Genomic DNA, 26,722 nt, shown 5'->3' on the forward strand with positions numbered 1-26,722 from the left:
TTTATTTCGCCATCCCTTTATAATAAAAGCGTTGAATCAGCACAAAAGACTATTATGGCAAGTTTTATTTTTTGGGGTTTGGATTTATTGTTATTAAATTATGCAGACATTCTACATTTGAGTAGGTCGTTATCTTAAATTGAAGAAAACCATAAAATTTTGAGCGAACAATATGCTTGTATGGGCATGGAGTTCAATGCAACTAAGAGCGAAGTAATGAGATTTTCTGGCAATCGTCCAGGGATTATCGGCCGTGCTATGCGTTATCTGTGTTTCCGATTTCGTCAAATTTGAAAAGTACTCGTGCTGCGCTTCTTGAACATTTTAGTTCCTAGATTAGAAGCACTTATGGATCGCTTATAAGAGCTAAGGCTCTCTATAACCGTACTGGGTTGGCCCGCCTTTATAACGCGTTTTTGATCCCGCATGTACTGTCTTTAGTGCCTTTTTGGAGGAATTTATGGAGAAGATTAAAACATGATTCATAGTATTTTGTACAAATATGAGAAGTTTTTTCTGGGAATTCTGATTTGTGCTCATAATCAAATGAATACCCATAGATATGCGATAGCTGACCAGAGTCTCTCCGCATCGGAACGGTCTGTAGCTTTTCGTAATTCACTTTATCCAAATCACAGTTCTTTTGCAATGCAATTGTGTGAATTGTTGTGTATAACTAGGCTAGTGTGATTGTTTTGTCGTTTCTTTTTCTATGTACTTCAAAGTGTAACATTTTATGTTTTTAGTGGCTAATAAAAGTGATTATTATTATTTAATATTTTTAATAGCAAAATAGAACTAAAAAAGGTGATACCTTAAAACAGAAGTTTCAAATAATGTTCGAAAAAAAATAATTGTTTAGAAAAAAAATCAACCAAAAGAAAATATAATATAACTTAAAAAAGATTGGATATTAAAAGATTTCTTTAGAATTTTAAGTTGGGTAGTTTTGTCTTTTATTAGAACTAAAATAGTAAATCTCAAAGGCAGAATTTGTCGTCAATTTCATTTGGCAGGTGACGAGGATTGGAGCCTTCCATACGTACGCACACGTTGGAATTCACCCTGGAATTTACTTATCCTTTGGATTTAAAAATACATTTTTTCAGAGAATCAGATCCCTCAGGAAAAATTCTTTGTATCCCTAAAATTTTGGGTAGGTTTATTGATTGATTCCCCCATACGCTTAAGAAAATAGCATCCCCTTCGTTATAGCCGTATTATATATTCCAAATTTATCAGAACCTCTTAAATGAAAACTGAAAATGAACCTCTTAAATGAAAACTTAAATGAAAACCTTTAAAATCCACCTCTCCATTTCCATCACTATCAAATATATCGATGACTCTTTGAACCAGGGGATTTTGTTGCAACTCGGGCAAAGTCATAAATTCATCTACACTTAATGAGCCAGAATTATCCAAATCTAGTTTTCTAAAACGTTTTCCAAGCCGCCTTATTTCATCAGGGTCAACTGAAAAAAACAAAAACAAAGCAACGTCAGTTAAAAATAGCATTGCTGAGTTAAACACTGAGTTTTCGAAAACGCTTTATTTTTTCAAATGTTTTCTAAGCCATCTCATTTCATCAGCGTCAACTTAAAAAAAAAAAAAAAAAAATACGTTGGTTGAAAATAGCGTTGCCGGGTCAAGCACTGATTTTCTGTAGAAGTTCTAGTTTTCAAGAACTTTTTCTAAGATTTGGAATTTCATAAGGGTTAATTGGAAAAAACGGTTAGTTCGAATTAGTATCACTTAGTCAAGCACTGAGTTTTTTTTAAAGCTCTGGATTTTATAAAATGTTTTCCACACCTCTAATTTCATCTGGATCAACTGAAAAACAAATTTAAACGTAGCTTAAAAAAAGTGTTGTTGAGTCAAGCACTGATTTCTGAAAGTCTAAAATACATAAATAAACTCAAATCTGATATAGGGTTTTTATATATAAGACCTAACAAACCAAAATCAAACAGCATAGGCTAAATAATCGCTTCTCAGTAGCAATGTTCAAGGAAGAACCTTCATTGGTTCAAGGAAGAATCAACCGAAAACCTTCAACAGAACTGCAACTAGTAGCAATGTTTGGGGAAGCCTTTTTACCAGCTGAGCAGTCACTTTTGAACAAGATCTTGATCAAAGTGTTATGTGGAGCTGCAATTCAATTGGATAAAATCCAGGAAAAATCGCTAAATTTGCAGTGAAATTTCAGCGTTACCGTGAGCGTTACGTACCGCAATTTTGCTATCTCGTTTTTTATCAGCCAGCCAAATACTGTCCCTAACATGTCAAGCCTACGTCGTCGACTTTGTATAACAGCTTATATCCCCTTAAACTAAAGATTCTAAGTGAGTGGCCGTTTTCGTTTCATTTCGCATCATTTCTTCGAATATTTAAAAATTAGTCGTTCATAATACTTTTTGGGGGTCTGGTGATATATTTCAATTATGACAGTATTGAAAAAAAAAGGTATAAACCATTTAATCCTGCCAGTTCTTCCTCTATTTTGAAAATAAATTAAGAATAACAATCAAATATTTACCGGAACCTCATCCGAAACGAACAGGAAAATCAAGGTTTGATTGTGTTATTAGAGTCACAGAAGGCAGGGAAAACGCAGGGTGGAGGGGGGGGGGGCGAGCTAAGGATTCTTCTCAAGGTTTTGAACGAAGACACAGACAAAAGCTTTTTCAAAATCTAAGGGGTAAGGGACAATTTCGGGAGGGTCAATTAAGGTGGGAGGAACAACAGCTTGCCCCATTTAAACGACAAGATTTGTTCTGATAATAAGAGAGGAGCTCAGGGCAGCAGCATTAAGCCCTTACAAACCAACGAGGTGGTATTGTCCCAACACATAATGTCAGCTTTAGCAGAGTCAAATAAAATAATAACAAAGATAACTACAAGATGCGAAGCTTTATATAAAGTGTATACCAGAATAGAAGAACTTTTGGTATATACTAACCAGTAGAAATTTTACTGTATATTAATAAAATTAAATGAACAATAAATAAAATAGCTGAGCGAGCACCTCTTGTGGCTACTTGCTTCAACAAACTTGGGCATATAAAATCTTTCAGTTTTGATTTTGCAAGTTATTATGTGTCAACAATGCTCATTGAGCTATACCACCTTAATACCACACCCAAGGCCGTATCCAGTGGGCGGGGTTAAGCATACTCAGAAACGAATAATATAATACTCACATGTAGAACATAGCTCCATAGGCAGTGAACTTTCGTTTCCCTGGAATAAAACAAAAATGTAAACATTGTCTTTTTTCAAACAGAATGATAAACAATTCTTTAATTAAAAAAGGAACTCTGGATCTCAATTATTCTCCGGAAAAAATAATAATAATAGTCATTATGGAGCGAGTCCATGCACTGAAAAAACCGCTTCACATATTGAAAAAACACAAAAGATACATATACTTTTTATTAGCAAATACAGACCCAAGATTTTCACGACCGTCCAGAAAAATTGAAAAGTGTCATTTTGACTGATTTCTAAGGTACCCTTTTTAGAGACTTATTAAATGATTTCTGAGACCACACTGGCTAATCATGATAAAATATAAAATCGCGAAGAAAGGAAGAACCCCATAAATATACTTGAGACCATTATAGAAAAAAGACGAAAAAAGGCCGAAAAAAATGCATCAAATCCACAAACCCCAACAGATATCGTCCCATAGGTGGATGATAAGAAACTTTTCACTGTTCTACCCTACATTCCAAAATTCAGTGACAAGCTGAAAAGAATACCCAAAAATATAAACTTAATGTCACCTTTAAGAATTCAAATACTATACAGAACTTTTTCAACAACGGCAATGATAAAACCAGCCCCATTCTCGGTAGTGGTGTTTGTAGTATTCCTTGTTCTTGTGTCTGTTTTTATGTTGGTAGAACCCAACAGCAATTGGGGGAGAGGTTATCAGAACATGGGTCCTCAATTAGACAAGGTCATGAGGTTACGCCAAAGGCCTGAGGTTTTTGATTCTGCCTTGGATCAACATGTGTATGAGAGTCCAAACCATTTCATTTTGTTTGACGAAACCTCCATTGCTGCCCCCGTTAAAGGTCTCACGCAAGTTTTCAGGGAGGCAGTTGAAATAAAAAAGCACATTCACCAAAAAGTAGCTCTCAATAGAGACACTTTTCTGAGTCCCATTTATGATGAAATTATTAATTCTGATCGTTTTTACATACATCCACAAAATTATATTGTGCAATCAAATAAAATCTGTGATAATAATCTAACTGGAAAGTCATTGGCCCTTAAGAGAGCTTTACGTAAAATGAAATTGTGAAATGCCATTTAGACTTGTGTTTTGGATTCATTTACCCTTTCACCGTTACTAAGAAAGGGTCGTCCAATTTTAGTTTTGTGTTTTTATTTTAAGGTTTGGTTTTTATATTTGTATCAGCTTTATTCTGCACTGAGGACGGTCAATTGGAGGTCTTGACCGAAATATTTGGATAAATTTTTAATTTTTTCACTGGCTGTTAATTGTCCTCGTTTTCTTCCTTTCTTCGCGATTTTATGTTTTAGAAAAATATTTTATTAATCTTGAAACCTTATAAAGGCGACGATTTTCTGGACTGTCCTCTTTTGTGCTAAAGATGCAGCTGACGTACCAAGAATAAGTCCTGGGCTATTTGGCTACAGTCTTCAAGCTGACTTAAAAATACTTTTACCCCCAGAAATGCCTTGTGGTACTCCCCTCCTCTCTTTCTCTCTCTCTCCCAAAGCTAAGGTTGACATACACCTAAAATTCCAGGTGTCTAATTTCTTCAGTAAATTGCAGGCGTGTTATCAATTGAAAATTAATTTCCTCGTAAACCTCAAAATATTCTATTAAATATTACAGCCTCCCCTTAGCTATATTTTCAAAACTGCATTCACTTCTTTTTTATAAATACATTATTCCACTAGTCTTTACTCCTTCACAGATTGGCATTTGATTAAGCACAGAAATGAGCTGCTGCAATATCTCAAATTTGTAAGTAATAGCCACTGACGATCGGATTATATCTGGAAAAAGACGTGATTCAAATAATTTTTGATGGATTGATTTTAAATTTTCTGAGTAAAAAGAGTTACTAAAATAGGGTCTAAAGAAACAACAAATTTATTAGTGATTACATTGTTGCTGCAAGTGTATGACTCCTGATTTACTCCTTTTCTTAAATGGTCATAATTATATCTCAGTACTGCAGCCAGTATAGTAAAGAGGTGAACAAACTGCTTTTTCTGTTAATGGACCTCCTAGTTTATGAAGAAGAAGAATAAGGGTCTAGAGAACAGTGAAACAAATATGGCAAAACTCTTCTAACTGCCGTATTTTACCCAATCTGTAGACAAAAGTAAGACCCAGTAAATTTTGAGCAATCTAAGGGTATTTTTATGGGGAAATCTGTGGCTAGATTTTATGGCACATTTCTTTAATTAGTCTTAACCCATCAGAAGCTTAAAAATAAATTCCCCAAGGTTAGTGCAAAACAAAATAATTGAATTCCAAATGGCTTTGCAAACGGATTAATACAACATAATCTCATTTCACACGTATATGAGTCAGATAGTGTTCATCATAAAAAATTTACATTACCGTATTGCATCAACTAGGCTACCAATTTCTGATCTAGTATTTGCCGTTGTGAAGTTTTGTTTGTTTTCTCTTTCTCAATCAGTTTTTAAATATGAGCCAAAAGTGGGGCAGATGTTACAGGCAGTGGTAAACATTGGTAAGGTTCACATGCAGAGGTTCTATTAAGGAACCTAACCCACTTTTTTGTCGGAAGTGGGGGGCCCAAAGTAAATTACAAATTTGAAAGAAATCACACCCTCAAAGGTTTTATTTTTCGTGATAGCTAAGTTTTATTTTTGTTATCCCCCCAAAAATAGAATCCTGGATACACCCTTGGGCCCATAGTAGGTAAAATTAGAAAAAAACTTTTTTTTAATAGCCGTTTTGTAAATACTTTCCAACCAAAAACGTAACACCATTTTAAAAACAGTAACGTTAATTCGTCTTCACCAAGGCAGTAATTTATAATTATCAATAAATTTTTGATAACTTGCAATAAGACCACAAAAATATGCCCCCCCCCCAAGCTGATATGATTAAAGCATGGTTTCAAAGATATTCTAGAAAGAAAATCAGTGGCGGTAACTCAAAAGGCATTATGTTCGTGGTAAGAAGGGAATATTAACAGAAAAATGTGCCTCTTTTTTCTCGCTTTTATGATACTATTATTAAGGATACACTACTTGTAAAAGTAATGTTTTTTACAAAAAGTTATGTCCCATAATTTCTACAAAAAGTTGTGTCCCTTGAACTTCCACAACCAAATTTATCTGTCTATCTTTGTAATTATTCCAACTTCAGCTGTGTTACACAGAACATTCCAACATAGAGACAAATCAGCACATAGTTTGACATGAGCAACCCAAGACATGACAGTTCAACAAAAGTAACTCTATACATGCAACCTAACACAATCCACTCAATATAGATAACCTAACACAGAAGAAACATAGATGCAATCTAACTGACACAGAGCAACCACAAAACAGGTTGAATTGTATGCCCATTCACAATGAAGTTTTACAGACACAAGATTCAGGAAATTCAAAACTAACCAAAACTGTATTTTTCGGTTTGAATTTTTGTATGATTAAACATAGTAGCCAATCAGAGCATCTTGATCGTTCAGCCTTAATTAAATTAGAATCCATTGAATTATGCTAGTTCTGGATAGCATATAAGCCTTTATCGTGAATGGATTTGGCTTCAACTGATTCCAAATATTAACCTTACCTGAATCTTAGTAAAATAGCACAGTGAATACAAATTTTGTCTCAACTCATCTTAATATTTAAGTATCAAAATTCAGTTCAAGAAAATGAAAAAGTAAGGACTTTTTAAAGACAAGCAGTTACAATGAGTTTGAAAAATCTTGACAATTTTATTTACACGTAAGAAAAATCTTACGTGTAACATGAATGATCCTTAGGGAAAAAAATTGAAGATGCATGAAAGTATTGATTGTTCAGTTTTTGGTCAGTGGTTTCTTAACCTACAGAAATTCTAGCATTTTTCAGGCAAGACAGATACCAAAGATAACAATACCCTTAGCAAAAATTCAGAGCTGATGCCACTGTTTCTTCTTTTTTTTATTATTTAAAGAGTTTCTGCTACAATAGTCACAAAAGCATGCCAGAGCATTTAGACCCTTTAGATCTCCATTTACTCAAGCCCCCCCCCCCCAAAAAAGGTAAAATATATCAAATTATGCAACACTGGTTGGATATAATTTTTATAATTTTTTCCTTAAAGGTTTGTAAAAATGTCAGTAAAAACAGCACAAATTAAACTGCACCCAAGCCAAGAGCTCTGTTCAAAACAGGGAGGTGGTCCTCACAAACCCACCAGAAACGCCCCTGTTCACAATAAATTAGAATAAACAATATAGTCAAACAAGGAAAACAACTGCCAATAGTGAAGTCTTGCACACTGAGTGACAAATCCTATTCAATATTATTTAAGAGACTTGTCATTTCAAAATGGTTGTTGGTGGTTATTCAATGAGCTAAGCACCACAAACCCCAAAAACTAAAAGAGGCACCACAATTATAAATATAAGTTAAATGGTAGACTAGCTGAAGTCCAGCATTAAGCTGGACCTTCAATGACCTATCAACGGCTTAATGTCTACTACCCCCACCTATTGTCTTGTGACAGAAATAATACCTATCTTGGAAATCCATTTTGGTGGGATTTCTAGAAGGTTCAAAGAACCCCACAAATCTTAGACCAAGGAAGCTCACAGCATCAAACCAAGACTTTTCAGAGGGCCGAATATCGGTGTTCTGCTTACCAAACTTGTCAACTTATCTACATAGCCTAGTACAGCAGGCACCCCCCTGGGCTCTTCAAGATATCAAAACTAATACATTTCTTCACAGTACATTTCCATGTTTTGTGTAATTTGTTTGTACTTTTTGCGTTTTTGGATATGCACACCTATCCACAAAAAAATTATGATTACAGACATGTGGCTAAGTGTGTTGAATAAAAGGGGCAAAGATGATCTTAGAAATGATTGACTATCCTAGAAGCATAACTGTCTTCACTATGCTTAAACACCTTGAGAATAGTTACCAACTTCATTTAACTATATGGCTTCAGCAGAGACAAGTCCAGTGGGGCTAACCTGAGTGTTTTACTTGAACAATCTAAGGCTTTTGACAAGGTGTTTCCCCATTAACTTATTCATAAGTAAAAGCTTATGACATACATCATCACATTCATGTTTGATTTAGAGATATCCTCCACTGCCTTCTAAGCTGTCTTAAATACAATTTACTACATGGGTGATTCATGGAAAATTCAACCGTTTCAAACGCCTCCTTCATCTCAGGTATAATAATTCAAACTACTCTTTCTTTTTCCCTACAAAAATAAGTTTACATGGAAGCTACGTAATGTAGAAGTCTATGGATTGCAGGACTTTTGCCAACACTCAATTACTATTTCACAGCCACATTTCAACAAAAGTAGCTAAAGAAAACAAGTTGATGACCCTTGTCAAACAGTGAAGTTAATCGGAGGAAGGGGCATGTGCCTCATTCATACGTGAAGTTAATCGGGGGGAAGGGGCATGTGCCTCATCCATACATTTTTGGGATTTTTTTTTTCATTGAGAAAAAGGCTTTTTTAGTATATTGATAAAAAAAAATTGGTTCTTCTAGATCAAAAAAAAAAAAATGTTCCCTCCCCACCCACCTTAAATTTCGTGAATTGACGCCACTGTTCCCAAATGAGCACTACCTGCATACAATCAAACCATACTGCGAGCAGCTATGCAATCGAATCTTGAATGACCACAGACCACAACACTTGCCAAAATTACAGTCCAAAAACAAAACATCACAAATGGTATATGTTAGTTGTTAGTATATATACCTATATATATATATATATATATATATATATATATATATATATATATATATATATATATATATATATATATATATATATATATATATATATATATATATATATATATATATATTTTTCTTTTTTTCTTAAGCTGACTTTGAAGAAACAATAACAAATTAAGATAGGAATTTCATGTGTTCAGGAAGACATTTCAGTCAACTATAAGAAATTCAAAGCTTTTGAAAACAGGGAAAGTCATGCAACATGCTTAACTGAAATCCTTTCAACTGCTATTGCCATGGAAAAATATGAAACCAATACAATATATTGTGTGGAATAAAGTTATAATCAAACCTCCCTATTTACAATGCTGTCTCATTGAATCTCGGATTCAAGATATTGGACAATCACAGTTGAGAGCATATATTTATGGTTGTTAGTAAGAATGCCAAACTTTCAAAAAAATGTTAAGCTATTGTATATATCCGTAGCTTCACACTAACAGTCAAATACCAAGTTTTTCACTCACTGCTTTTTTCTTGTCTTCAGCTTTGCCCTATTAAACAATAGCTATTTTAGTATTGGCTTGAATAAAACGGCTATCTTGCACTCTAAACTGGCTATGTGTAAAAAAAAATAAAGATAAACTGCTTATCAAACTTAAAATGGTAACACCCTATGCCAGATACGGATCTAGTAGGGAGCAAGTGCCTCAAATGGCAGGCCTGGTGGGTGTCAATACAATCTAAAGAGCAAAATAGAAAAATTCTCGAAAAGACTGATTTAACCTTTGAAATGCTCTGCATTGTAGTACCCGAGTTTTTTTTTGTCGAGCATAGTTACAGGTTTTTTGTAGCCTCTGGCCTTTCCCACCTATTTTGCTTTAAGAGTATATTTGTGCATTGGGATGATAGAGCACTGGGTGACCATTTGCCAAGTTAACTAGTATTTAGCTAGGCTTATGCGGTATGCCTTATGCTATATTTGAGAGAGTAGAGTTGCTTTTAAATGAATAATATTATGCAGCTTTCAAAGTAGCGCAAATTAAATGTAAGTTTATCAAATACCATGTGCGTAGGCAGCATATTGTCTAGGGGGGGGGGGGCAGTCGATACTGTGATGGAGTTTTATCAACTACTTTTTCTAAACCATCTGCTTTTTCAGCCATATTTAATGTAAATTTGAAGGTCTAGGGGGAGCATCTGCCCCCCTCCCTACCCCCATGTCAAATACCTTTATTTTTTCCAGGAAATGCCTTCAACTTTCACTCTAAACGGAAATTACAATATTTATAGCCTTGATAATGTAGCAGGAGTCAACCCAATGTACATTTGCCCCCTCCAAGAAAAAAAGTAGTTCCAAAGCTGTCCTATGCTACCCTGATACCTCTACCCTATGCTACCTCTGATACTTTCTGATTAAAAAACAACTGAAGTTGCTTTCTTAAGACAATCATTCTATGAAGAAGAGGAATAGCCTTTTCTCTATGGAAGCTATATTTCTAATCCAAATCTAAAACCCCAGCACCATTCCCCTTCCCCTCCTATCTTCAGTGTATGTGCCTAAACATGTATTGTGTAGTACTGTGAGAATGCATATAACAATATGTACTCTTGGGAATATTAAGCTAAGCTATTTGGGCCTTTCTTTCAAACTTTAAATTAACTCTTTTCTGTCATATATTCTAGATTGGACTCCATAGCAATTTAAAAAGCGTTTTGACTTCAATATACAACTGAATTCAGCTCAACAATCTGAATCAGATAGTATATCCAAGAGTCCTCTAACACAATCCCCCAAAAATATGTTCCTCCTAAAAACTTGTATCTCCAGCATTTTGTTCCATCTGCTAAAGGTAGATGGTAAAAGCCATATAAGTGCTTTAACCTATAAACTCTTGCAAGTAAATGGCTCATTAAGTCATTTTTATTTAAAAAATATATTGCAAAAGGCAAGTTATATACAATTCTGACAAAGAATTATGACATACATACAGGAAACCCGGAAACAAAATTGACAGATAACTTTCAGACTTGGAAAAACTGTAAAGAAAATTTCCATCTAGCTACACTGCACTAACATTGCTTGCATGCACCTAATGTGGGATACTTTCCATGAGACCTTAAAGTTAAAGTTTAAACGCTTTGATCATGACAGATAACTTCTGGCTCAAAAGAACCTGGAATTCTGTGACGAATTATGGTTTTTGTTTGATGTCGGTATCTTGGCAAATCCACGGCTTTGTGAATCCTCCCCCCCTGAGCATCTCCCTTCGTGCCAACAGTTCTTGCAACAAGTAGTCAAACCGGTACCTGAATTTCAGCCAGTAACAGCATGACATAAACGTTATGCAAATACTTTCGTTTCCTTGTTAGTCAGGGTTTTTGATGCTACACTCGCTTGTCAATAATACATAAATATTTGTTTTAGATTATTATTCTTTTTGTTCGTTATTGATTCAAGATTTTTTAAATTTGAACTTGAATATATTTTTATTTTCTTTGCGTAAAGTTGGACAATTATAGGTTTTAGTTTGACTCTGTGTTTTATCGAGTTTGCATATAAATTTGTACAACGATGGCTATGGCCGTGATTAATATATGTTTAGCGCCTTACCTTTTATTGTGACAAGAACTGCCACTGATTGGGATGACCATGGGAGGGGGGGTTACCCGGTTTGAACCCCCCCCCCCGAAATTTTTGACCGAGTCGAAAATTAGTCTAAAAAATACCTGCAAAGACCTTACTAAAAAACGGGAAAAAAATCGGGTAAAACGGGAAAAAAATCGGGTATCCCCCCCCCGAACAAAAATCCTGGATCCGCTCTTGGCTCGGAGTAATGACTTGGCATTTGTGTTCTTTTAAATGACAATGTAAAACAAAACTTTACACCAGATGCAGAAAAGAAAGAATACATGAAACAGAGGCATCTAGTTTATGATGTGAGATAAGGATAAAAAAAAATATCACAAAAATGAAATAGAGCCAAAAATCTACATTGTAGATTTACAGAAAGTGTTTTCGCTGCCAATTATGAACAGCAGAAGAAAAAAAAAATTCTTGTCATGCTTTGCCTGTTCAATGAAATGTTTGCCCCATTTGAAGCTACAAGGCACAATCTTAACCTATGTGTACCTTGTGGAATATGGGTAGCCTATGCAAGAATGTGATACACCTGATACTGGTATATTGTATCACAAGGCTGTTGGGATAAGAAATGTTTGTTCTCCAATAATTACTGTGCAAAGAATAAAAATTTGAGCTTTTAAAGTAAGTTTATGACCATTGTGAGTTGAGAATTGGGTCTGATGAAATCTAGGAATGGATAACATGCTTTTTCGCTTCAGATCCTGTGCATTTACCCATAGAGTCTAATCTTAAAGCAGAGATGTTTTATATTTCAGCAACCTTTACAACCTTTATATTTGCAACCTTTACATTAAAATATGAACTAAGGAGGTGTGAAGTGGAGGCCATGGATAAAATTGCCGAGGATCTGGAAGATGCAGCTAGACGACATAATAGTAAAATATTGTACTGGCATGTTAACAAATTGAGAGGGAGTAGTCAATCTGGACTTGTCCCAGTTAAAGCTAGGAATGGGGTCGCAATTAGCGATAAGGAAAAAACTAAAGAGAGATGGGCCAAACATTTTGAGAACTTGCTTAACTGAGATAGAGTTGTAGGAAAAAATATAGAGGAAAATGAAAAAGTTTGTGATACCTTGGATGTGAAGGAAGATTAGTTTTGTGAGGAGGAATTAGCGAAAGTATTAAAATGTTTAAAAAATAATAAAGCTCCAAGTGCTGATAGGGTTGTAAATGAGTTTCTCAAATATGGTGGATCTGTGGTTACAAATAAGTCATTGAAGATTATGAATATGAGTTTTAAAAAAGGGAAAGTACGTAAAGATTTTAGGAAAACCTTAATTAAGTCACTTTATAAGAAAAGTGATAAAAGTGAGTGTGGTAATTATCTAGGCATTAGTCTGGTCTCAGTAGGTAGTAAATTACTTAGTAATATGATACTTTTTAGACTGAGAGATGCCATAAACAAAGTTTTAAGAGAAGAGCATTGCGGTTTTAGAAAAGGTAGACGATGTGTCGACCAAATTTTCACTCTTAGGCTAATAATTGAGAAGTGCCTGAGTTTTCCAACACCTTTGGTCCTCAGTTTTATAGATTACGAGCAAGCGTTCGATTATGTTGATAGAAAAACTTTAGTAAAGGTTTTATCCTTGTATGGTATACCAGACAAAACATTAAAATGATTAGTGCTATGTACGAAAAAAACTCTGTTACAGTTAAGGTAGAACGTGAAGTTAGCAGCTGGTTTTGTATTAGATGAGGAGTTAAGCAAAGTTATCTTATATTCCCCTTCGTATGGATCATTTTGATAGAATTTGTTTTTTACGGAGCACAGGAAAGGCAATGGGAAACCACGGAATCAAATGGGGAGGAAAAAGTCTCCTGGACTTTGATTATGCTGATGATTTAAGCATCCTAGATGAAAGTGTGAGCAAAATGAATGAAGTCTTAGAGGTTTAGCGAGTTCAGGGTGCTAGAATTGGTTTTAAAATTAATGTTAAGAAGAATAAGTCACTAAGGCTAGGAATAAGTGAAGATGAAAAGGTGACGTTGGGTAATGAAAAGATTGATCAGGTGGGCAGCTTCACTTACCTTGGTAGTATTATTAGTAAAGATGGTGGGAACAGTGAAGATGTTAAAAGTAGAATAGCCAAGGCTCAGGGTATTTTTTCACAGTTAAAAAAAAGTCTGGAAGAATAGGAAGATAAGTCTGCAAACCAAGAATAGAATCTTAGAAACTACAGTGATGACAGTGGTCAAATATGGCTCTGAAGCATGGACGCTCCGAAAAGCGGATGAAGATTTGCTAGATGTTTTCCAGAGAAATTGCTTAAGGATTCTTCTGGGTACCCAGCTGACTGACCGTATTTCAAACAATAGGCTATACGAAAAATGTAGTTCAATACCGCTTTCCAGGGCTATAATGAAAGACAGGTTGAGGTGGTTAGGGCACATTGTGCGGATGAAGGATGACAGATTGCCGAAGATTGTTCTTTTCGGCCAACCATCTAGGGCTAAACGGAAAGCAGGTCGTCCCCGTCTGGGGTGGGAGGACGTCATAAAGAAAGATTTAAAGGAAATGGGAACTTCGTGGGCGGGTGTAAAAAGGGAGGCTTTAAATAGATTGGGGTGGAGGAGGAGCGTGCGCAGCTGTCTTGGCCTCAGGCGGCTTGGTGCTGCGTTGAGTTGTTAGTAGTATTAGCAGTAGTTTACAACCTGATTAAAAAAAAGCAGGAAGCATATAAAAGCTGTATGTGCTTAGAGGGATCTGGCAGCTGAGTTCTGTTAAATGTCAGTCCCTAGTAATGAAAAAGGTTGGATTTGGACTATCAAAATTGTGTCAATATGAGATTCAATCATGGTGAACCATTTCAGTTGTACCATACCACCCCAGCTTGCAAAGAGAAGTTGTTAACATTTATGCAAGAAAAGCACACCAAAGTAACTGAAGAGGTAAGTATTCCCTTGCTGAAAAAGCAAACACAGTGAGAGGTGTGGAACCTGAAAGCAGACACTTGATTTTGGCATAGCTTGTGCCTATCCTGCCAGAGAACCAAGTATTTTTGGGAAGACACTATCTTACATCAATTCTTTTACCCGCTGAGAACTGTGGACTCCTAGCTTTCAAGCATTCCATTTTTTATGTTTTGAAGCCATTTTCATCTTGCTTCCTTCTTGTTCTGAAAATCAGCACCTGCAATCCAAACTGTGTGCCTTTGGCTTCCAAAAGGTTTTGTAATGACTCTTCCAAGATCTATTATCATTCTATTCATGATTTCAAATGACACTCAAGAGTGTCAGCACATTTTTCATGATGTGATACATCTGTTTTTTTTGTTGTTTTTTTTCCAAGTGCAACTCTCTTTTGGGCAAGATTACTTCCTTTCTGCCTGCTATTTATCCCAAGGGTACGTTTGGCTGTGGCTGGTGTGTCATCCTGCTTCCTGAATAAGCAATTTAATGTTCAAAATCTGTTCCAACGGGAAGAACTAATATCCATGTATATATACGTTTTTACCTGACACAGGCTCACAAAAGGACAAGAGATACACAAAAAGTTGAATGGTTTTTGCATTAGGATCATGATATTACGTATAATTATTGTGTGAGAACGTTGCATTAATCAATTTTTCTGATTACCCATCGAATTAACAAAATTAATGATGGAGCAAAGATAACAACAAAAAGAAAAACTGAAGGAAAATCACAAAACACAACAAAACAAATGAGCTTTTTATTATAATAAATATTATAATTTTTTATTATAATTGTAATAAATATTGAATGCGCTATTATCATAAACTAACATCAGTTAGATCAAAATAGATTTTAAGTTAATAAAACAAATTATGCTTAATTCATTACAACACCTTTAAGGTAACATAAACATGTCAAGATAAAAAAAAGAAAAGAAAAACAATTAAATAATGCAAGGAGCTAAAGAAAGCACCAGTAAAAATCCAAAGTATAAAGCACTACTTCAAGGTTAACAGAGAAACATACAAGAAAAGAATGTCAAGCAATACAATAGATTTTTAAAATGACTTAGGCGTCCCCCCCCCCTCTCAAGTAAAATAAGGCTTTCCAAATTTGAGAATTTTATTTGATTTTTTTTTTGTAGGGGGAAGGAATTTTGGTGCTTGTGTATTATATGCCACTCACTCAAGTTCTCAAAAACAAAACTCAAATAAAATTCTCAAATTTGGAAAGCCTTATTTTCTAATAATGTATTTTCCGCGGCGGGGGGGGGGGTATTTTCCAAGGGGTATACGCCGGACACCATTTAAAATGACCAATGAAATACCACAAAACAATTATTTGCAACATTGTTCAGTTGCCAAAATAAAATTATATAGAATTTAAAGTCAAACCATGTTGTTTCTAGTGAGTACTTGAATTTAGAATCCACACATAGAACGAATATGTGTGGATTGTTGTTTATTATTTTTATGCAGAACATTTTCCTTACTTAAGTCGTAAGCCAAATTTTTTAAATTGATCAAAAATCAGCATCAACGTACTTGGCGTTCTTGAACGTTGCGTTAAAAGTAAAATCAATGACAAGAAATATCTTGACCATTATTCAATAATTCTTTAGAAGTATCAATAGTGATAAGTTCGTACTAAAATGTACTAAATACATTGTGTTTATTAAAAGATCTAAGGAAATGCCAAGATGCATCTAGTAAATTTTTCCCAACAGATGAATGGCATATCAAAACTAACAATATAGTTTCTTTCTAAATTTTTGCCGTTGGTTATTTTACGTGCTTCGCTACGTACTTTGCTGAGTTTCTTAGGATGAAATCCATAAAAGCTGTCCATATAGAATTACAAAACACAATGTTGGCTATTACCTGATTTCAACTCAGGTACTAATGTTGTTGCCTACCTCAACCGCAAAAATATTAATTTTATCGAAACCACTGATCACTTTTAAGTGCTTATTTACCGCTTTAAAGTGCTTCTTTAAGATCAAACATTATGACACGGCCTTCACCAAAGCGTTTCTATTGCCACAATCAAACACTCGATCATACTCAATAAACTCGGCTCTAGAGGTGTGGCTGATAATATAGACACTCTCAATTATTAGTTTCACCCTCAAGATTTAGGTACTGTTCTGTTATAGCGCCTACGTTAAGTTCTTTATCTAAGTAAAACCTGTTTCTCTGAGTAATCCCAATGTAATATCACAAAATATGATGAAAACATAAAACTTTAGAAACTTTATAATACTTTAGAAACAAATTTGGGCTATATATTTGCACATACAGTAAAGTATAGCCGGTCTGCATGCAAAATGTGTTAGGTACAATTAATCTGCATATAATGAAGTAAAAATTGTTTTTTAACTTCACACCGTCCAAATACTATGGTATTTAGTTTCCCAGTTGTTTTGATGAGGAGGAAGAATGTGATGGTAAAATGTGGACTGTAGACAGTCCAACTATGATAAATTCATGTTGTCTTATTTTAAAAAAGTCAGATGAAGCTTCAGTTGACTCTTGATAACCCGAACCTCGATATCTCGAATTATGTTCAATCCCCTTGGCAAAAACATGTCTTAAGTTGAATAAAAAACCATGCATAACTCGAAATAATTTTGTAGCTATATTTAACCTCGGTAAGTCGAAGTGACCCGAAGATTACGTCTATAACTCAAAATTCAGTAGATAAGTCATCATTTAATCTTCACTTTACCTCCACAAGTCAAATTTTACTTCTGTATCTCAAAGTTTTCCTAATGGGCCTCTGTTAGTCAAAACCGTGATATCCAGGTTGCAACTTGTAAACTTTGATTAGTATTAATTTTATTTCACATATTTTTGTATCAAATTCTGAGATTGTTAATGTTCAGGTGTCTATTTCCTAGCAAACTAAATTTATTATTGGCAGTTGAAAGTGAAGTCTTGACATTTGAAAGTAGAGTCTTGATATACCAAGTCTATAATGCACTACTAATTCTTAACTTTGTAGTGGCTGTAGGGAGCAATTTTGTACATCTATGAATCGAATTTTGATTTGGGTTACTTACTTCTACAGCTCATTACCTTTATATGTCGAATTTTATGTAGAATGACCTCTATAACTAAAACTATGCATACGTCGAACTATACATAACTTGAAGAAAAATCGTAGTAGCGTGAATTTTGAGTTAGCCAGAGTCGACTGTAATTTATAACATTTTCATAATTAGTAAAGACAGAACCAAAAATGATTATTTTTTTAGCCCTTTTCTTAGCATTCTCAATTTTGATGAATTGAAAACATGGTAAAACATAAACAAAATAGTAAAACAAGAACACCAAACAACATAAGTGCATTCAGCTGAGGGTCAAATATAAGAATGATAGAGGGTTTTTATACTAGTAATTGAAATACTACTTTTTTAAAGTTGAGAAAAGAAAAATTGGTAGAAGTCTAGAATTGGGGCTGTTGAGAAGGAAACATGTTGAGAAAACAGTCCTTACTTCATAATGTGCAAAATAATTATAGTTAACACATTTTGACTGCAATTCCACTAACATTACCCCCCCCCCTCCCTAATGCACAAATATATAGCCCAAATTATATTTTCCCATGTGTATCTCTGTTTCTTGATTTTGTCAACATTGATTTAATTTACGTGTAGACAGGTTGAAACAAGAGTGACACATGGCAATATATATATATATATATATATATATATATATATATATATGTATATATATATATATATATATATATATATATATATATATATATATATATATATATATATATATATATATATATATATATATATATATGTATATGTGTATATATATATATATATGTAAATATATATATATGTAAATATATATATATGTAAATATATATATATATATATGTAAATATATATATATATATGTAAATATATATACATATGTAAATATATATATACATATGTAATATATATATATATATATATATATATATATATATATATATATATATATATATATATATATATATTTATATATATATATATATATATATATATATATATATATATATATATATATATATATATATATATACATATATATATATATATAGAAAATTATAGAATATTCAATTTATAGAAAACCTACACATAATGATAGGTCTTTGCATTTCTCTTCCAACCACCCTCCTTGTGTAAAAAGAGGAGTAGTTATATCTTTAGTTGATCGTATCATAAGAATTTCTTCAAAGGCTCATATAATCCCAAAATTAAATTATCTGAAGGACATTTCGTTTTGCAATAGATGTCCCATCAAGTTACTGGAATCCATCTTAGAAAAAAGACAAAAAAAGGCAGAAAAAGATTTATCATCTCCACAACCTCCAACGGATATCACCCCTTCAGTGGGTGATAAGAAAGTTTTTACTGTTTTGCCTTATTTTCGCAAATTAGGTGACAAATTGCAAAGAATTCTTAAAAAACATAACTTAATTGTCACCTTCAGAAATTCTAATAAAATCGAGAACTATTTTAACAGCGGTAAGGATAAAACGAGCCCTATTTTGGGCATTGGTATTTATAGGGCTCCATGTTCTTGCGGCTGTTTCTATGTTGGAAGAGCCCATAAGCAATTGGGGGAGAGATTGTTGGAACACAGGTCCTCAATCGACAAAGCTATGGAGCTATGCCAAAGGCCTGAGACTTTTGATTCCGCCTTGGCTCAGCATGTGTATGACAACCCGCCCCATTTCGCTTTATTCGATAACACCTCCATTATTGCCCTGTTAAAGGTCTCATCCAAGTTTTCAGGGAGGCAGTCGAGATAAAAAGTACATTCACCAAAAGGTGGCTCTCAATAGAGACACTGGAGAAATTTATTTAAGTTCCATTTATAATGAACTAATTAATCCTAATCGTTTTTACTTAAATATTAAGAAAAATCACACTTTGCAACCTAACTTAATTTGTGATTATGTTTTACCAGGAAAGCATTTAGCTTTTAAAAATTATCTGTATAAATTAAAAAATTGAAGTCACATTCCGTACTGTGTTTTTTAATTCAGTTACCCTTTCTCTGTGACCGGGAATGGATCTTCAATCTTTAGTTGCGCTTCGTTTCAAGGTTTGAAAATTTTTTTTTTATAGTATCCATGGAGTTTTATTAGTAATTTTGATGTTATTATCCTGCACTGAGGACGGTCAAGTGGAGGTCTTGACAGAAATATTTGCATTTTAGTTCATATATTTCACTGGCTTGTATAATCCTCGTTTTTCTCTTTTTTTACTATTGTTTCGTTTTTATATGTATATATTTATATGTATATATGTATATGTATATATTTATATGTATATATATATATATATATATATATATATATATATATATATATATATATATATATATATATATATATATATATATATATATATATATATATATTGTTTAGTTTAGGTTGGATTAGATTAAATTTGGCTCTAAATTTCAGAAATGGGTTAAAAACCTAACCTAAGCTAACCAAGCCTAGTCTATTCTAACCTAACCTGTCATCATCAAACCTTTCATTAAATTGAAAAGGTTAACTGGTAACACTGACTAAATCCAAGGAGAAAAAAAGACATTTCAGAGTCACTAGTGAATGTTGGCATTCTAAGTAACAATATATATATATATATATATATATATATATATATATATATATATATATATATATATATATATATATATATATATATATATATATATATATATATATATATATATATATATATAAATCCAAGGAGAAAAAAGACATTTCAGAGTCACTAGTGAATGTTGGCATTCTAAGTAACAATATATATATATATATATATATATATATATATATATATATATGTTAGGGGTAAAATAGAGTGGAATTACCATCAAAATGTGTTAACTACAATTATTCTGCATGTTACAAAGTAAAAATTGTTTTCTTAGCATGTTTTCTTCTCAACAGCCCCACTTCTAGGCTTATATCAAGAATTTTAGCAAAATCTAGAAGATTGACTCACTCTAGATAGCCTATGTGAAAATTAAACTTAAGGTTATTTTCTAACCAAACACATAGGAGCTTTACATAGTCTTTCATCCTCAGCTCCAAGTCAGTACAGTTGGTTCTTTTGGTTTTACAGGAAGAAATTGACAAAAGGAGCTTTTTTACTGCTCAAAGTAAGCCTCACTTTATCAAGGCCATATTTCAATGTCTTAAGCAAGGAGTCAATACTGGGTTTTATAGTAAGGATGAAAATGTGGAAGAAAATAGAGGAAAACACAAACAGAAATGTGGAAGAAAATTACACAAAGTAAGAACTACATTAACATACTTCTTCCTTGAAGTTTATTATATGGCCTAGAGCTATACATGGTCCTATTATGGGAGAGCAGCATGTTTGTCATGGTGCAAATTATTACAATTGGAAATTGCTGATTAGGGAATTGACTGATACAACTCAGTAGTAACCATAGTGTTTTCTTCAAAAAAGCCTATAGAACAGAGTTTAACCAAACTTAGTCAGATGTGTCTATTAGAGGAGGGTGGGCATTTACCAATCCAATAAGGATACATTGTTTAGGAAGCATAATTGAGATTTTAGGGTAAGTTGAAAAGCCAATCATTGTAAAATCTCTATTATACCCCCTAGGAAATGGATTATTTCAGTGCTGGATTAGCCTAAGTTTTCTTATTAAGTATGTGATTAGCCTGAAAATTTTAAATATATACAATACCAACACTTTTAAATTAATTTAAAGTCAACAGTGGAGCCTAACCTTGGAGTCTCAATTTGGAAATCTTGGTAATAGGATCTTAAAATCAGAAGAAAGTATCTAAATCCTAGACAAAGTCAATCATGGATAGATTTGCCATAAGGCAAGTTTTGATAAGCAGAATAACTGGATTTAAATGAGCAAGGGTGTAAGGGTAACTTTTGTTTAAATGTAAAAAAAAATGATCTCTCAGATTGTTGTTAGCCAATCCTAGCAAGCCCAATACCTATCAGCTAATCACAATTATCTATAACTATAACTCAAAGAAACTATGAATACTACTTTGTGGGATTTTGTACTATCTGAAGAAGTTAATTTAGGAAATTATGAGTAGATTTTTAAGTTTTATTATAATGTCAAAGGTGAATTTTTAGAATTCTGGTCTCATACCAGCAGCCATTTTCCTTGATGCAAGAAAAGCCTTCAGTCTGACCCACAAGATCCTTATTGATAAGCGGTCTCATCATGGAGTTCATGGGAAACAACTGTCATGGTTTTCTTTTACCTCACTAGCTGTAATATCATTGCTGAAGCTCCAGACAAATAAGTTCCAGTTATTTATGGAGTGCCTCAAGGCTCAATTCTTGGCCGTTCACTATTCCTCATTTACATCAATGACCTCCATTGGCCTTTTACTACCATGGCACCAAATCTCTGTGGCAGATTATCTTAAACTACCTTAAACCGCATCTTCTAGCGACTACGGTTGAAGAACCTGTAGATGTCGCCAGGTAACGTTGACTTGATAATCTTAATGTCATAGTTGGATTATCACTATTTACATATATACAGGACAACAGTTTGTAACAACAGGACAATTGACACAATTTCCATATTTACAGGACAGTTTGGTTTTGTTGTTGGGTTCAATATATGTATCAGTGGCTGGGCATACTTGGGGTTAAAGGGGGCAGGTGGCATCTAATAGATCCTACTCCTTGATGCTGGTTTGTCCCACTTCGTCTTCAATGACAGCTTCAATCACAGTAAACACCAACCTTGAAGCTATCAACTGATCTGGCACACACAGTAGATTTATTAAGTGAATTCCACAGTGGAACAATGCAATTGGTGAAGAAGTTGAACTTCTTGTGCTTTCTGCTAAATTTTTGATGCAGTTTTATGGGATTTCCTTGTGTTCTGGTATAATCATTGTGATCAAAAACAGGCTTGATGGAATCACTGGTCATCATCTTAAATGCAAAGATGACATCTCCTCTATCTCTACAGTACATTAGGGTAGGTAGGTCAAGCTTTTCTAGTTTTTGCTTGTAGGAGATTTGTTTTTTTCACAAAAGGGATCTTGGTTGCTCTATGCTGGACCTTCTCAAGAATCTCCATTTCACACTTAAAGTGAGGGTTGGCAACCAACATACCAAACCCAAGAATCCCAAATATGATTCCCAAATTGCACCAATAGCTGCATCCAATAAACATGAAAAAATAATTGCATTTGCTGATAACAGTATGTTAGGTACATCAGCTACAGATGAAGAATCCCTTACACTAAAGTTACAAACAACAACCAAGAAAGTTTATCATTGGTTTGATAGTAATTGTTTAGCTATGAATGTAAAAAAGTCATACCTACTTATTTTCTCCTGTTTAGGTAAGAGCTGTCCTACAGTAATGGAGTTTCCTACAATGGAGTTTGCCCCCCCCCCTCTCCCAAAAACAAAATGTTTGTCTCTATAAAAAGCTTAAAACACATCAAAAATAGTGTCAGATAAATATGAAAAATGTACCATTGGAATCTTGCATAGTTGAAAACATTGTACAAGGGAATACCAGTTCCCCTCATTCAGTGACTGATCCAGCAGGGAGGGGGCAAAGGGCCCCCTCCTGCCATTTTGTTCAGCATAGTCGAAAATCTAATAAATATGTATTTGAGGATGACTTAATCCCCCACAGTTCTCGAGGGAAGGGCTTGAAGTTATTAACCTTTCCCATTGTTTACATATAGTATTGGTTAATGGGAAGTATAAAGACATTTCACAAGGGATTCTTTTCTGATGGGTGGGGGGAGGGAGGAGGGGGTTACGGGGGAGGATCCTTCCATGGAGGATGTTTCCTTGGGGGAAGTGACATTTCTATGAAGGGAGCGCTGTATTTCCCAGCATTATTTAAAAAACAATCAGTAATTAAATAAAAAAAATAGTTTTTTCAACTGAAACTAAGGAGCAACATTAAAACTTAAAACGAACAGAAATTATCATGTATATGAGGGGGTTTGCCCCCTAGTCAATACCTTGCCCTTTGCTAAAGTTTTTTATTTAGTAGTTTCAAAAGAGCTATCTATTCTAATTAACCGGCCTTTGTGATTCAGGAGTTTTTGATTCAAACAAAACTCGAATTTTAGTGTAAAGAGCAAGGTAACAACTAGGGGGCAAACTCCCTAATATACATAATAAAACATATGAATATAAAAGTTTGTTATGTAAGTTACATCAGAACAAAATTTTGAGAAAGCCATTTAGCCAAAAAAATAAAATTAATATGCAAATTTCGTTTTAATTATTTAATTTCTTATATATTATAAAAAATTTAATTTCATATAAAAAAAAACATTTTTTTTAACAGAAAGTAAGGAGCAACATTAAAACATAAAACAAACAGAAATTATTCCATATATGAAAGGGGCTGTCCCCTCCTCAATGCCTTGCTCTTTATGCTAAAGTTTGAATCTGTCACACAACTTCATTTTTTAAAACAATAAAAAACTTAAATATGTAACCTAACCTATGGTTAACCTAGGTTAAATATGTAACCTAACCTAGGTACCTTTTCCCCCTTAAACCCCAAAAAACAATTGTTTAAATATTGTAACTCAATGAGAAACCATGACTTTGCAGTCATTTATCTATAGCAGTCTCTTGCAAATAGCCTATTTGGATCCACCACTGTCATGGTTGCAGCGGTAGGTGTAACCTAGTAAAAAGCAAACAACAGTGCATAGTAACCAAAAGTTAAAAAACAATTTGAAAAAAAACTCACTACTGGAAAAAAATTGACATGGGGCATTGATTCAGGAATGGTAACTATTATTTTGGTTTGTTTTAAAAGTAAAAGTTTATTCCAAAAAGAAGTTTATGGTGATTTCTAAAAAAAGCCTAAAACACATCAAAAATAGTGTCAGATCAATATGAAAAGTGTACCATTGGAATCTTGCATAGTTGAAAACATTGTACAGGGGAATACCAGTTACCCTCATTCAGTGGCAAATCCAGCAGGGAGGGGGCAAAGGGGCACACGCCCCCCCCCCCCTAGTGTAGCCTAAAGTAGTGAAAATTACTTAATTAACTCAAGTTTGCATTAATTAAACTTACTCCTGATGCAAGTTTATTGGATCAACCTATTTTGCACCCCATAATTTTTTTTATTGGATCCACCTATTTGGACCCCCCCCCCAAAAAAAAAAAATCCTTGATCTGCACCTGCCCACATTGAAAAACAATGATAATCACTTTTCTCAATAATTCCAATCTGAATAATTATCTTCTCTGAAGATCAAATTTAAATAACAAGTTTGTTAAATTAATAGACCTTTTAAAATTTAATGTTTTGTTTGCCAAATGATGAATTAACAAGTTCTGCCTATAGCAACAGGTGGATGAAAACCTGGGTAAATTTCTACCAAATCATATTATTGAGTTAGGAATAAAGTGAATACACCATTCAATGCCTTTTTTTTATGCTGATTAAAAATATAATTATCATTTCTATTGGAATTGAATTTAAGCCCCCCCCCCTATATAGGCTATGCCAATTCAGGGTTAGGTTGCAGAAATATACACCCTGAATTGGCATATATAGGAGGGGGGGACTGAAATTCATTTCTGATAGAAATGATTACTATATTCATAATCAGCATAAAAAAGGCATCAAGTGGTATATTCACTTTATGCATAAGTCAATAATATGATTTAGTAGAAATTTACCATAGCCTAGTCAACCACCTGCCAATTCTCAGACAGAATCTTTGATAGGAATTAAATTCCTTGTGGTTTTGTGAACAAGTAGGTTATTAATTAAAATAGTTTTGCTTGTACAGCACTTCCTATTTTTAAATTTACTAAGAAGTGTCAAATCTTCTAATAGCCAGACATATAGGAATTGCTCATTTACATAGTTATTATGCAATATTGCTTTGTTCTGTTCATTGATTTCCTATTATCAGCTTTTGTCAACCATCACAGAACTGGTTTTGGTAAAGTTCTACCAAATCATATTATTGAGTTAGGACTAAAGTGAATACACCATTTGACACTTTTTTTATGCTGATTACAAATATAATAATCATTTCTATTGGAAATGAATTTCAGTCTCCCCCCCTATATATGCCAATTCAGGGTTAGGTATATATAGGGGGGGGGGGGGGCGGAAATTAATTTCCGTTAGAAATGATTATTATATTTGTAATAATCATAAAAAAGGCATCAAATGGTGTATTCACTTTATTTCTACCTCAAAAATATGATTTGGTAGAACTTCACCTACTAACTTTCCTCCTAGCTAAAATATGTTGTAAACTGCAAATTTACCCTATGTTTGACCTTGCATAGCCTAAAACTGAACCGGCATTGCTTCCAATGACATTTAAACAAAAGAGGTTAAGAAAAAATACAGCAGGAATATGACTAGTTTCTCCCTTACTTCAAACGATTACCTTACCATTCTAGGTGAAATATTCCTACTGCTATATCCCAGAAAAATCAATCCCTCCTGTCAAATGTAAACTTGCCTTGACGATTGTGAAGTTAATGGTAAACTGGTTCTTAATAGATGGCACTATAGCTTCATTTACCGCAATGAGTCAAATGGCAAATTGTTGTTCGCCACAGAATTGACCTAATCCTCTAGGGGCTGCGACAAGTCGTATTTTAGGGGTGCAAACTGCTAGTTGTGAAGTAAAAATGGAAAGTGATGCTGGCTTATAAAAGACACTAGTGAAAAGTAGAGCGGCTAGTCATGAATAGCAAGCTATTTAAAAATTGACTATGCCTCCATTTTCCATATTCAATTTTTATGTATGTTACTGTGAAAGACCGAAATTGGAGAATGTTGACTCTCATCAGTGAATGTCTGAAATTACTTTTTTTTTCTTTGGATTTTGCCATCTTTTTCAGTTTTACGAAAAGTTTGATGGTCACTGGTTAGGTTGGATTAGGTTTTTAACCCATTTCTGGGATTTATAGCCTAATTTAACCTATCCTAGCTTTTACCATCAAACCTTGCATAAGAGTAATAAAGCTGACTGAATCGTGAACATCGACATTTACCCGATTTCGGTCTTTCACTTTATAATACATAAGTCAGCTTCAATAAATGGTCTTAGTAATTATCTAACACGGTTATCAAAAATGCTATTCATTTCTTGAAGTAATTGAAAAAAATAATGAAAAAAGGCAAAAGTGGAAGTTCTATTGAAT

General features: G+C 33.7%; 1 protein-coding gene across 2 annotated transcripts in view; it reads right to left on the minus strand.

The window, feature by feature from the left end:
• LOC148949864 (calcineurin subunit B type 2) overlaps positions 1-26,049 on the minus strand; it is a 42,199-nt gene extending 16,150 nt beyond the window's left edge. Inside the window, exons 1-4 of one of the 2 annotated variants that reach the window (XM_089091342.1) lie at positions 25,965-26,041; positions 9,480-9,506; positions 3,204-3,243; positions 1,299-1,475 (exon numbers count right to left, since the gene is read on the minus strand). In XM_089091342.1, coding sequence (XP_088947468.1) covers positions 1,299-1,475; positions 3,204-3,243; positions 9,480-9,506; positions 25,965-25,967 — 247 coding nt within the window. In that variant the 5' untranslated portion in view covers positions 25,968-26,041. Of the gene's footprint in view, positions 1-1,298; positions 1,476-3,203; positions 3,244-9,479; positions 9,507-25,964 lie in introns of both variants that reach the window. The other variant, XM_089091343.1, reaches the window with a different exon arrangement.
• Positions 26,050-26,722: the final 673 nt, after the last annotated feature.

The sequence above is a fragment of the Artemia sp. Qi Xiang Cuo genome, chromosome 7 (assembly GCF_049724085.1).
Source record: "Artemia sp. Qi Xiang Cuo chromosome 7, ASM4972408v1, whole genome shotgun sequence".
Lineage (NCBI taxonomy): Eukaryota > Metazoa > Arthropoda > Branchiopoda > Anostraca > Artemiidae > Artemia > Artemia sp. Qi Xiang Cuo.